At 40.0% G+C, this 13,897-nt stretch overlaps 1 protein-coding gene across 3 annotated transcripts in view; it reads left to right on the forward strand.

The window, feature by feature from the left end:
• Positions 1 to 561: 561 nt before the first annotated feature.
• The window catches only part of ccdc88b (coiled-coil domain containing 88B), a 41,606-nt gene continuing 28,270 nt past the window's right edge, over positions 562 to 13,897 (forward strand). The window contains exons 1-10 of one of the 3 annotated variants that reach the window (XM_034544038.1): positions 562 to 821; positions 1,988 to 2,136; positions 3,085 to 3,193; positions 8,319 to 8,388; positions 8,591 to 8,649; positions 8,986 to 9,069; positions 9,956 to 10,096; positions 11,493 to 11,638; positions 11,885 to 11,966; positions 12,441 to 12,599. In XM_034544038.1, the coding sequence (XP_034399929.1) occupies positions 762 to 821; positions 1,988 to 2,136; positions 3,085 to 3,193; positions 8,319 to 8,388; positions 8,591 to 8,649; positions 8,986 to 9,069; positions 9,956 to 10,096; positions 11,493 to 11,638; positions 11,885 to 11,966; positions 12,441 to 12,599 (1,059 nt within the window). In that variant the 5' untranslated portion in view covers positions 562 to 761. The other 2 variants (XM_034544039.1, XM_034544040.1) reach the window with 2 other exon arrangements.

A 13,897-nucleotide genomic window follows, 5' to 3' on the forward strand; every position in this document is an offset into this window, starting at 1 on the left:
TCTCTACATCATTTCTTAAAATAATGCTCACAGGAAGTGCGGCCCCTAAATTAAAGACGGGCTGCTTGGTTACACTTCCCTCCGGTGATTTTGTGATAGAAATAATGATGTAATGCATCACTTTATTTGGGCAATGAGGACCTTTCATTTGAAACCACCGGAGGTCGCTGTTGCACAGTGCTTGAATCTGGCTCGAGTGGCGTGTGGAAATGAAACAATAGAGCAGCACGACAAGGTAATAACTCACTCTCAACCGTCGTCATTTTTTTTCTTCTTCTTTTGCACACATAGATGACGTTCATTCAAATTGTGTCCAGTAGGTCTGCTGCCATATTGTTTAAACGCACCACAAACATGAGGCCCTAATCTCCAGCGTTCAAATCCAGATTATTTGTCTCTGCACACTAACCCCAATGCATGCTTTTATTATGTTTGTATATTGGTCGTCATGTAGCATAGTTACATATCTCTGTGTAGATCAGCGAGTGTGTGGAGGGCGTGTGAAGATGTCGGCTCAACAAAAAACAAAAAAACGCAACATGTGCCTTTTGAAAACTGCGGTGTGGTTTTGCAATGAAACTAACTGTCACACAGTCAGAGAGGAAGAGGCAGCGAGCTGAGGGAGGGGAAGGGCCGCAGAAATGTCAAACTACTTCACTTGACGAACGATGGATTCTCTGTATGATTCATTACAGGCATCGTGTTGATGATATTTTTTAATTAGCTTTCTTCTGTAAGTGTTACACAGCCCTCGTAACGCGATGGACTCTAATATTATGGAGATAATAGAAGAATTCATGGAAAGTGCGTTGGCGCAATGGGTACGTCATTTATCATTTATCCCTTCCAGTTTGAGAAACGGTCATCATTTCTAGAGAGGAAAATAAAACAGGCCGATTGTGTGGAAACTGTGTTGAAACCCGCTTTGGACAAATGACCCTGTGCTGCAGTAAAACATTATTTCCAGTCACACATATTTATGACATTGCATCTTTTAGAACAGCCTGCGTTCCAGTTCTATTCACCAAAATAAATATAAAAGTAAGAGTTTAATAAACGGCAACACATAGCATTGATATTGCTTTCTGGCTTTTGTATAGAGCAAAACAAGCACCCTACTTCTCCTTTTGGCAGCTTCCCTTGCCTCTTGTTAACCAACAGTGTTGTTCCCCTCTAAAGGCATACTTCCGTGTCTTTGGGCTGTTTCTGGTTTGCTAACAAGTTATTTTGTGTACTCAAGAGAATATAGTCTCACTAACTATAGTTGAGGATTTGTTGCACTTGTAACAGACTGCATTTCCAGCTGTTTTCCACATGGGGAAACCAATCCGCCAAATGGTATATTGCCCCCATTCTGGTCAATGAACAGTATTTACAATATCATGTGATACTGGACTGTGGATATTCTCTTTATTGTTTGAGGGGGGGGGGAGATTTAATATTTGCTCAAGGGCACTTCAGCAGTGCCGAAGGACACCCCATGCCCCCCTGTTTACCCCGTCACAGGGTCTCTGGCTGCTCACCTTATCAGCTGAACCAACTCAAGCTTGTTACTCTGTTTACAGACAGTGCAGTTTTTAGAAGGTGCAGGTGGGAATAAACCTCATTATATTGCAGTTTGTATTGGCACAGCTCTTCTTAGCAGAGAGAGAGAGAAACTTTGGCTGCCGTCCTGCTTGGCTGCCTGTCACTGCGAAGTGCTTCCCAGTGTGAGAGCGCAGATCCCACCTGTCCAGACAGGTGCACCAACTCAAGTGGCTTCCTGTGTGAAAATGTTTGCATCTCTCTCTCTCTCTCTCTCACACACACACACACACACACACACACACACTACATACACACACACACACACACACACACACACACACACACACACACACACACTACACACACACACACACACACACACACACACACACACACACACACACACACACACACACACACACACACACACATACACACACTCCCTCCCTGTCCCTCGCAGGTTCAGATGTTTGAGAAGATGGTGGAGAGTGACGACGGCGTACCGCTCTACAGCCGGTACATGGAAGTAAACTCAATTTCCCAAAGTGCCCGGGATCGTTACGTGAGGCTGACCAATGGGATATTTCTCAATGAGATCATGAGGATCATGTAAGATTGAGCAAGATTCTTGCTTTATTGCCTTGCAGTCATAATACAGACCACAGGAAAAGGGAAAATAAGAACCAATTTGATGAACATGTGACAACATTTCCCAGTCAACCTAAGTGCTAATTTTCAGCCATTTCGGGCAAAATATGGAAAACTGAAAAAAAAGAATTTGCGTAACCTTGCAGACCATTGCAAAAATTGGCCTTGGCTTTATTTAGGAAAATAAATGGCACATTTATGAGTAAGAAACATATAAAAGCCTAAATAATTAAGTATGACTGTCTTTTAGATAGGGATGTTGAAATATATCAACAACTGTTGGTTAATTGTCAAGCCATTTAGTACAGACATTCCCATTCCCTCTTAATGAAATGTCTCGACAACTTTCCATGAATATATATACATATATTTCCAACTTTGTTGTTTTGTGTCCAAATACCATCCAACCTATGACATTGCCTTTGGGTAAATTGCTCATTTGTAGGCCATTATTAACAGCATTATTAACTAACAGCTGTGGATTCGTAGTTCTGTTCTTTACTTGGATAGCATTTGTGTAACATGCATCACATTCTCTTTTGTAACCTCACTTTGGATCAAATAGTAAATACATGTAGGACCTCTACATATCATGAAATGAAGTTATGCACATGTGCCTCTCCCCTGAATTCCTTCTTTTTAGCAGGATAACAACTTTTTTGGTCTCATCAGACAAGATGTGAGTCAGTATTTGCCGAACAGCTGATTATTTTGGCCTGACCTAAGCCACGTTATTTCTACAAATAATTGCATGTGGATTCCCACAGCCTGCTTCTCAGGCTCATTAAAATTGTATTCACTCTAAATCCACCGTTGCCTAAGAATATCTCATTTGGAAAATCGTGGCACTGGGCTGTTTGATCAAGCTGCTGTAAATACAATGTTGTATCTTTTCTGTGTTTGTCGCAGAGACCCCAACCCCAAGGTGGAGCGGCTGTACGACAGCGAGAGAGACGATCACATGCTGAGAGTCCAGAACTTTTCTATTTTAAATCGACACATCAGAGCCTTCTACCAGGTAGGGGAGAGTTACAGGGGTCAGAGGGCTAAGATCAAGGTAAGAGATAATCAGGAGCAAAATCTAGACTGCTGCTTGGAAAATAAACAGAAAGAGGAAAAAAAGATAAACTATATTTTCTAGGATGTGTTGAAGACAAAAACAGAGCTAAGAGAAGATTGTATATTGGACTTTCATTCATCAGATAGACAGAAACACGATTGTCTGCCGGATTTGTAGGCGTTTGCTAACACAGATCACCTGTCGGTGTTGTGTTCACAGCTCGTTGTGCTGACATCAAGTGGCCAATAAATCAACTAGAAATGTGCACTCAGTAGAGTGCAGATCTCCGCCAGGTGTGTCTGCAACGACCACTGCTACATTGTGTGATTGAATGAGGACAACACACAATTGGCTCACCCCCAAACACACTGTCCATCCCGTTAGCTGTTGGCCTAGCACACTATCATCTCTGTGGGTGCAGAGAAAAAGTCAGTAAAATGTTGTAAAAAGTCAGAAACCTTTTGCCGTTACTTATTTTACCTTTCTTTTTTTACTTGAACTTGTTAAATACGCTTATTTGCTTTCTTGCGTGAATGAGAACATCAATATCACTCTTGTGTCCGTCCAAGTGATGAAGCTCCACCCAGCAGTCAGCTAGCTTAGCTAAGCACAAAGATTGGTTACAGGGGAAACGGAAAATAATGAACATGTCATATGTTTTGTTTTATCTCTACAAAGAAGTGTAAAAGCGGCTCCTCGGAGTCTCAGACTTGAAAGACTGTAAAACCTCATCAAAGCATATATTGGATATGTCAAACTCTGGCATTAATATTTTTTTATGAAAAATGTCTTGAATAGCTTTGTTGATTTTCCAGCACTGGGTGGACTTAAATGACCCTCAGCCCATTATAAGTAGAAAAGTAGAAAAGTCTTGTTAAAAACAGTTTAAATATCCTTCTAAAACATAACTGGGGGCCACACCAAATGTCCGAGGGAGAGAGGGTGAAAGAGGAGGCTGGATAAGCAGTTGTCAAGCTGTGAGGTAGTAAAAACAGGAGGGCATACTGAAGCTCAACCATCAGCCTCAACACATGAACATTTTGCTCAAGGATATTTGAAGTTTGAAGTCCATGCAGGGGGTGACGCATCATTTGCCCAAAAGAGAAAGAGATAAAGCAACAGAACATTTGCATCCTCAGTAGACGTGTCACTGCTTAATATCGTACAAATGGGGTGAGAACAAGTTAAGGAGTGGGAAGCTGAATATTCTAGGTGCAGTCTTGGTTAGAGGCTTGAAGAAAGAAAGTGAATAAAAACCAAACAGCAGTATTGTGTATTTCGTAATATGCATTGTAGGCGCCTGGAGGCCCTGAGGAAATGACACAATTCTTTCCTCGGAGGATGATTCAAAGGCTTCTGTTCTCAGCAAAAGAAAACCTCCCCAAGCACTAGTCAGGTGGACTGAACATGCGCCGCTGAGTTTGTCACACAATATAAAAAAACCCAAGTCTACAAGGTTTCACTTCCTAATTTTCAGTGAATCACTAATGTCCCTTGAAAGCTCAGAGCAGCCCAAGATGCCAGCATTAATTGGGAAGCTCATATCAGTCGGCGTTACAACACAATTTCACCTGGTGAGCTCAGAATCGGCTCCACTATCTCCGTGGACGTTAAGTTCCACATTGGTCACGGTTTCATTTCTTGCTGCCTTGTTTTAATAGTTGTTTTGCTTTCTACGTGTTTAAGTGTGTTTGTGGTTGTGTGTATGTGTGAGAGAGAGAGAGAGAGAGAGAGAGAGAGAGAGAGAGAGAGAGAGAGAGATACAATGACAAGAGTGTGGTGAGTGTAAGCACAGCAACAGTCTGAAGCCTGGTAGGACTTCCTTTTCTCTAATATAATAAATGATACTACAAATAGTGAGCTATTGTGTAGATAATACAGGCACGTGTCATTTAATAACACTATGCGGTAGTTATTATTGTACTATGATCTCCTTGTTCTATTCTATCTGTAATTGTTTACTGTTCTATTTTATTCTGCTTTGTCACTTTCTCTTCTCGCTCGATTCCATTCTATTGGTGGTATTCTAGTTGAGTTAGTTTGTTGCATTCTATTCTATGTGTTCTATTCTATTGGTTCTATACTATCCTGTTTGGTTGATTCCATTCTTTTAAATTATATTATATTCTATACTGCCCTGTGTGTTCTATTCTGTTGTTCTATTCTATTCAGTTCTATTATGTTCTGTTATATATTTTAATCTGTTGTTCTATTATATTCTGATTGTTATGTTCTATTCTATTAGTTTGTATTCTATTTGTTATATTCCGGTATGTTCTGTATGTTCTATTTCTATTCCATCTTATCCTGTTTGTTCTATGCCATTCTTTTCTATTCTATTTGTTCCAATATATTCCATTCTATTCTTTTCTGATCTTTTCATATCATAACCTGTTTATTATGTTCTATTCTTTTTGTTGTTGTTCTATTATATTTGTATCCAATCCCATCCTGTTTGTTTCTATAAAATGATGTTCTGTAGTTTGTTCTGTTGTGTTTTGTTCTATCATTTTCTATTTTATTATATTATGTGTGTTCCACTATATTGTATTCTATTGCATTGTGTTGTATTCCAAATCCATATCTCTGAATGGAGACACGTAGTATTCATATATGTGTTAATGGGAATCTAAATGTTAATTTATCTTGCCTTCTAATTTATTGAGCCTCTACATTTAAAGATCTCTGTCCGAATAAAACCGAATAAGTCCAAGGCTACTGAACATCCAATAAATCATTTTTGAATTAACATAAAAATGTAGAGATGAAATGTGAATAAAGGCAAAGAAAAGATAAAGGAAAAGAGAGACAGACAACAGAAGCACTGCAAATCCAAACCAACACCAATCCAAACAACAGAAAGTTGAATTATTGATAGAAAGATGGCATCTGGAAAGATAATGTTGCAGATGGATTTGTATTCTCTTCAGCGTTGCAGCCAGCAGCTTGATGACAAATGTTATTCCAAATTCAGGACTACTTTAGATTACAGTAGATTATTTTTAGTGGCAGACTTATTTTCAGATGCAGACTAACTAACTAGGCTAATTTCTTATTTATAACTATGACTTCACAGAAAAAATAAATTAACCATGAGAGAAACTTTGCCTGGAAATCATAGATACCGACGACAAGTACCTATTGTTCCTCTCTGCAGGTTGTATAACTGCACTAAATGATATTGTTTAAAATATAGTGCGGGTTTGAGCAAACACCAACCCATTAAGTATTTTGGCTGTGTGATGCAAAGACGTTAGCATGACAACAACAACAACAACAAGCGGCAGCTTCTATATGATTTCTAGTCTGGTTAATCTCCTGCAGAAGTCTGTTTGGCATTGTGAACCATGAGCAATGCCCATCACAGAGCTGCAGTGGTTAATATCCTACATGCCCTGAAGGAGCACAAACCTCCGCTTGGCTGCACATGGCTTCTAATGCCAAACTCACACACGATAGAGTTGCAGAAGAAAGTGCCTGCGTCTTGCTACATTGACTTTCTCACTGTATACAGTTTATAAATGAATTGTAATTGTGACTTTGTTTTGGAGATTTCTCTCTGATGGATCGCAGGAGGATGTAAACAGGCTTTCAGAGCAGTTGGGAGAGGAGCTAGCCAACATCAGAATGTGGCTCTTAGACAGAAACATTTTTAATTAACGGAGACATTGCTCGAGGATCCAGTAAGTAAAGTCATAAAGTATCAGTCTGATGACTTTGCTGAAATTCTTTGAGCAAAGTCATCTGTCTGATTGCACTAAATGGCAATGTAGGGTGAGGAGCAAAGCAATGCAGGTCCACATGACAAATACTTGTATTTGCTGCCAGAAAAGCCAGGTTTCTGGAACTGGGGATGTTAGTGGCGTCTGCCATCCAGCTTGATTAAACGTCATTTAGAATCTGCCAGGAAATTTGTCCAAGATCTTGAGGCAGGAAATACAACTCGTTAAAACAAGCTGACCACAGTGTCGCCTTCTGCGAGTCCAGAATCACCACGTTTACTCTTTCTACATTGCAAATACCATACCAGTACCACAGAAACATCCAGATTAAAAGAGCTCATTTTGATACTTGACAGGATTTTAAGTTTAATTAGCTTTAGTTAATTGCAATATCATTTATATATATATATATATATATATATATATATATATATATATATATATATATATATATAACAAATTGCCTGTGCTCGTGATAAAGTAAAACTTCTTATGTTGAAACTGCCCACTCCAAACTTGGATTTGTGGCGCTGCAGGTCCACAGAAGAGTGAGTGCTCCAGTAAAGCTGGTCTAACGCTGCCCAGGTTTATATGCATTTTCATGTTAGTTTGCATGGAGAGGTTAGTGGCAGTGTAGAGGTGAGAGGAGAGGAGGGATGACATGACACAATTTATCCAGTCAGACTTGAACCAGGTACATTGCAATTATAAGATTAGTGTCTTCAACTCCTTGACCACCAAGATACTCTATCTATTCTTTATTACCTTTAATTATTAAAATATTGTGACCAAGATATATTCTGAGTTGGACTTTTACAGTTTTACAATAACCTTTGTGGCAGACAAACACTGTTTCTAATACATTTCATCATGCTGTTGGCATTTCCCTCCTGCAATAGTTATCAGCCTAACAGACTCAATACTGATACATCTGTGACCAGCAACAATCAGTTGCTTAGTAATCAGTAATCTTTGGTTTGTTGCTGGTAATGGGTTCTGGTTGTGCTCTGTACATTGTTATTGTGCCATGTCGGCATTGCTGTCACATTACCCCATAATATGCAGATCTTTTAACCACAAGAGAGTGTTATTTAATCACCAAATCTCTTACATCTAGAGTATTCTGAGAATGAGCTCGAATGAGAAATATCAAATCTAATAAAAAAACTGCTTGACCTGGAAGGACGAACTAAAAGTCATTCATATCGGATTTCAGCTCTTTGTTTACACCACAAACTAAAGGAGGCTGGTGGAAAGTCTTTGTTGTTGTTTATCTAGGCTCACTGTAGGCAGACAGACAGACGAACAGGGCTGGCCGTTTTATTTTTTTTTAAACTCTTCATACTTAATCTGCTCATCAGGAGGACCTGCAGCAGTTGATATTGATGCCTCTCCCAAACGTTGCCATTCTGGGTCAAGACCCCATAACAGGTATAAGATAACCACCCAATCCTATCAGTGCCAATGTCTTTCATCTGCAAGAAAATAATTATACTTTATATACAAGTCTATATCTCTGCTATCTGCGAGACACATTAAGGTGTTAATGGAGGATGGTGTTGGGGGAGGGTGGAGATGATGATGATGATGATGATGATGATGATGATGATGACAGTTATTTCTGTGTCCTCAGAGGCAGCCGTGGAAGAGCTCAGGCGACTGCTTCTGCTACTACTAGGATGTGCTGTGCAGGTGATCACACACTCACATAACACCCGTATTGTGCTACGGAACCTGGACGGACCTGTTTTAATCTAATTGTTTTTAGCATCTTTTGATGCAGAATAAAATAATTATTGGATGGATTAATCCTATGTCCCCAAAAAATACATCCTGGTAACTAAGGTGATCCCACGTTTTTTACTTCAGTTCAAGACTGGATACCTTTTATAACAATTATATTATCATTAAAATAGCCGCAGACAGACAGACAGACAGACAGACAGACACACACACACACACACACACACAAACACACACACACACACACGCACACTCTGACTCCATGTCATCCCTCTGTGTCTGCAGTGTGAAGAGAAGGAGGCGTTCATTCAGCAGATCCAGTCTCTGGACATTGAGACCCAGGCAGCCATTGCCAGCTCTATACAGCAGGTTGGTTCAAGGGCACAATTAATCAAATAATCTACCCCCCCCCGCCCCCCCCAACAAAAAATATATAAGGCATTCAGCAACTGACTATTATTATGAAGAGATATTATCCAGAGGACCTCGATAAGGATTTTTGTCCCCAAATAAAATTGAGCAAAGAATTTCTTCACTGTCTGGCCTGTAGGTAGCGAGAGTGAAACTAATACACCTTCTTCGCGCTTCAAGTGAGTGTGAAAATGAGTTACTTGTTATTCTGCTGGCAGCCTTATAAGCACCTCTGGGTGCCCCTTGCTGCCACCGTAGGATGGATCCTCCACCTCTCCACCTCCACCATTGTCACTTCATCCTCTCTCCTTCATCTTTTTCCTGTCATTCTCCGCAGTCCTCTCCAATACAGCCTAAACGCCAAATTGAAGTCTTTTAAAAATACCCCACGTAAATAATTGCTGGCGTTACAAAAACAGCATGTTGCATATCAGCGTGTCTGAATTACAGTAACAGCATGTTGCCCAGCAGCCCTTTTTGTGCCAGGTTTCTCAGCCTCATAAATCATAGAGGGGAGAGGTGCTCTTCCTGCGTGGATGGATGCACCCCCTGCTTGTTGTTCATATGCCTTCCACCCGAGGACATTTCAAACCTGTCTACGTAATCATTAGTTTTGCGTGCATTAGTAAAGCATTTTTGGAAAAGCTTCCCTAACAGTTACATTTCCAAATAAATGTGCGAAATATTTTTTTCCCCTCTTTATAAACAGATGCATCTCTGCTTGGTATTCACACAGCCTTCACACTGCCAAGATTGTTTGTCCGCAGATCTGCCATTTTTGTGTCAGGTTTCCCAGACTCACATTGATCTTATCATGTGACCTGATAAACTGTACTTGCTGCAGGTGACTCAGGATCCTCTCATGGTGCTGCCGCTGAGGTGGGAGGAGCTGGTAGAGGTTGAAGGTGCAGACTTTCAGCTGGTGTTCACCTCTATGGCCAAACAGATCCAAAACCTGCTGGCTCAGAGAGACACACACCTGGAGGTATACGCACACACACACACACACACACACACACACACACACACACACACACACACACACACACACACACACACACACACACAGACACACTTAAAGGAATAATTTGACATTTTTGAGAATGTGCTTTATTTGCTTTCTTGCCGAGAGTTAGATGAGAAGATGGATAGCACTCTCATGTCTGTACGGTAAAGATAAAACCACTGCCAGCAGCCAGTTAGAGACTGGAGCAGGAGGGAATGGTTAGCCTGACTCAGTCCAAAGGTAATAAAAAATCTACCAGCACTTCGGCTGGATTTTTTAAAAGCTAGCTTTTTGAGTGGCTGGGAAACTGATTTTTTTTACCTTTTGGAGATTTCTGTGTTTTGGACTAGCTGTGTTCCCCTGCTGTTTCCAATCTATGTGCTAGCTGCTGCTGGTAGCTTCATATTTAAATACATACATTTATTTGACAGTTTTTAATGAAACATGAATAGTATTTTCCATAACACCAATATGGTAATATGTAAGAAAATTGTGTTTTATCAAGGTATTAATTTAACTGCAAATTAGGATGTGCGTAAGTAAGTATTTGTTTCATCAGGGATTCATTTGTATTACATACAGTATGTGATCAACATTTCATATCTCACAGCGCTCAGATCTTCTTTTCAATGTGTAGTTATTATTCACCACTCTGCCTTTTAGCTATAACAAAACAAAACAAAATATATTGGCAATCTCATTGGCTGCAGGATAGATTAGTATAAAAGAGTATACTGTGGAATTTGAGGCTGACATGATTAGTTTTGTAATCCATGCAAATAACAAAAAAAACAATACCATCAGTGCACATAGTATATTGAGATATACAATGAGGTTACTTTTTTGTTGCTAAAACATGAAGACCTGGTCCTAATTAATTACCCATATATGCGCTTGTTTTCTTAATTTGCCTCGCATTCTCAAATCCACAGACATTCCACTGTGGACTTTTACCAGCTTTTGTGGGATTAAAAGTCATTATTAAAGAGATTATCTCTGTTTTCAACAATGAATATTGTTCTAAATCTTGAGCTAAAACCTTGATATGAGATCCGAGCAACATAAGATATTCAGTTTTGATCAAATAATTTCCACTGACTCAAATAAAAAACATATAAAAACAAAGCTCTTCATCAGAGAACCAACAAAAGTCATTTAAAATATTTGTGTCGAAAGGTGTTTAAACACTGTAATGACACTGTCAGTTAAAAATTAACATTGGCATTATTACTCACTATACTAAACACATTTTGAGTATCCAACACTTTTTTAAATGTAATTTGTAGTTGATGTAATTCTCCCATATTTTATCTCGCGTGACTCTCATTCTCTCTCCAAAACCTCTTTTCTTTCTACTTCTCTATCGGCCTCCCAGAGGATAGCGGAGCTGTGTCGTGAGCATGAGGCCCAGTCTGACTCACCCACGGCGCCCCTGGGTGGTCACAGCAAGGAGCCACCCCAAGGTCTGGCACTCCAGCTGGCAGACAGCAAGGCCAAACTCCGCCGACTTAAACAACAACTGTGAGTGTGTGTGTGATTAAGAAAAACGTCAAGAGAACCTTTATAAAAATAGTGATAAAGGTCAACTTGAAAAATATGCAAATGATTTTGTCACACAAAACTGTGAGTTGTTACTTAGCAATGAGTAAGATACAAACCAGGCACTCGCTGCTTTAAATATATCACAAAGGTAACTATTGGTCAATTATCATATTTGCATGTGTCTTTTTTTTCAACCATTTTTGGGAAATGATCACCTTTTTTTAGGGAAGATAAAGGTGATCAGATATTGGATTACAACCTGGAGATTCAAACCATGGAGGACCAGCTCAAGAAACTTCAGAAAGAGGTACAGACGGAAACCTGGTGCTCTGATTTGGCAGTGGCGGTGATGTACTGTATAATTGGCTTAAAAAAACAATACAGCACAGCCAGCAGCACAAAACACAGGTGGCTTTTAATAGGCAATAAGTAAATTCTCTAAGGTTATGTGTTTAGCCACATTTAGACTACACACATTGCAGCCAACTACAATTTTGCCCAGAAGAACATTGTTGTTAAACTTCTTTCCCTGCTAAACTTGTCAGTTTAAACTCTCAAAATCCCCAACAAAAAACAACATGAATAATACTGGGACCTTCGATTAATCATTTCCTTGCATTTTTTCAATTGTATTTGTGCACACCTTCCCTTCTTCCTGAATTAGACTTTGTCAACGTTTGTTGCACATCTTAGATCTGTTCACAACCTTCTTTTACTGCATCCCCTGTGGTGTGTGTGTGTATGTGTGTGTGTGTGTGTGTGTCTGTCTGTCTGTCTGTAGAACCGTTCTCTGCAGGGTGAGGTGAGGGGCATGCGCGCACTGCGGGATGAGCTGGACTGCGCCCGAGAGCGAGCTGCACGGACCGAGCAGCTCCAGACTGAGCTTCAGAGCTGTAAACACAGATTGCGCAGCCTGGAGCTCACACGCACTCAGTTGAAGGTACACACATGTATATGTATATGCACACACACACACGCACACACAAACGCACAGGCACACGCACACACACACACACACACACACACACACAGCTCACTACATTTACACCATGAAATACATTTAAATTGCTTTGGCAGTAAGCTACACATTTGAATCTCCCACACAGAACAAAATCAAACATACTCACAATGCCATTGTACACATCTACACATAAACCTACACACACTTGTCACAAAGCAATGACCTCATATGAACATTACCAGCGGAGGTCACTTCAAGAAGATCACCTTTTTACCTCCCTCTGAGTAAGTACTTCTTTTTTTAAAGAAACACCTCTCATATATTCCATCTCACGGCCCTGAGCAATTCAATCAAGAGTGAATATGAACAACTCTGAAGCTCAAAGCCAGAGAATGAGATTATATTGTGTGATGTCATCAGGATTTACAGCCTGAGGCTGCTTCATTGACAAAGAGCAGGAGTGCGTCTTCAGTTATTGGAGCTTTTACACCCAAATGAGATTTATCTGAGGTAGTATAACTATTCTGAGGCAAATGTGCTCATACTCTTGTAAAGCACCTCACATTGTCCTCACTGTCACCTTCTCAGTCTTATTTGATTAATTCGGCCTCCATACTGCATCTGTGTGAAAGCCCACATTAGCTGGCAGGATGATTCTTTCTCGTGTTTATGTTTATAATAAATGTTTCACAATTTCACAGTGATCTCTTACGTAGTTGTTAAAACCAGTGCAGCTAATGTTGAATGTTTACAATGAGAGGTGTTCTCTTTTAAAAGAAAAGTCCAACCCACACACTTCACGAGTAATTTTGTTTTTTATTACATCTTGGGTTTATTCACATCATTGCAGTCAATCATTCCTATTGGTAATATTAACATCTTAACATATTACCAGGTTGAAAGCGGGAATAACGCTAAGAAGCTTGCGGGGGGAAAGAACACAGTCCGGTTATTATCGGCACTTTGGATGTGCTCACTTTTGGTTAACGACTAAGTGAATGTTTAAACTGGTCAGACTGTCTGATCGTCTAATGTCTTGTGTTTCTTGAACTGTCTGACTTTGTTGAAGCAATGTTGAAGCAAATTGCCCTCAGCTGCCACTAAAAAGGCAAACATGTGGATCAAAGATGATCTCTGAGGGCAATAGCAGCAAAAGACACGTAGATTTGATTCCTCTCAGCAGATGTTTGGTCTGAATGTCTACCTGGCTAAGGAGGCAAGAGTCAACCCTCTCCTGAAGAAACCCACTCTCGACCCATCTGAAGTCAACAACTACA

Source organism: Cyclopterus lumpus, chromosome 10 (assembly GCF_009769545.1).
Source record: "Cyclopterus lumpus isolate fCycLum1 chromosome 10, fCycLum1.pri, whole genome shotgun sequence".
NCBI classification, from domain to species: Eukaryota; Metazoa; Chordata; class Actinopteri; order Perciformes; family Cyclopteridae; genus Cyclopterus; species Cyclopterus lumpus.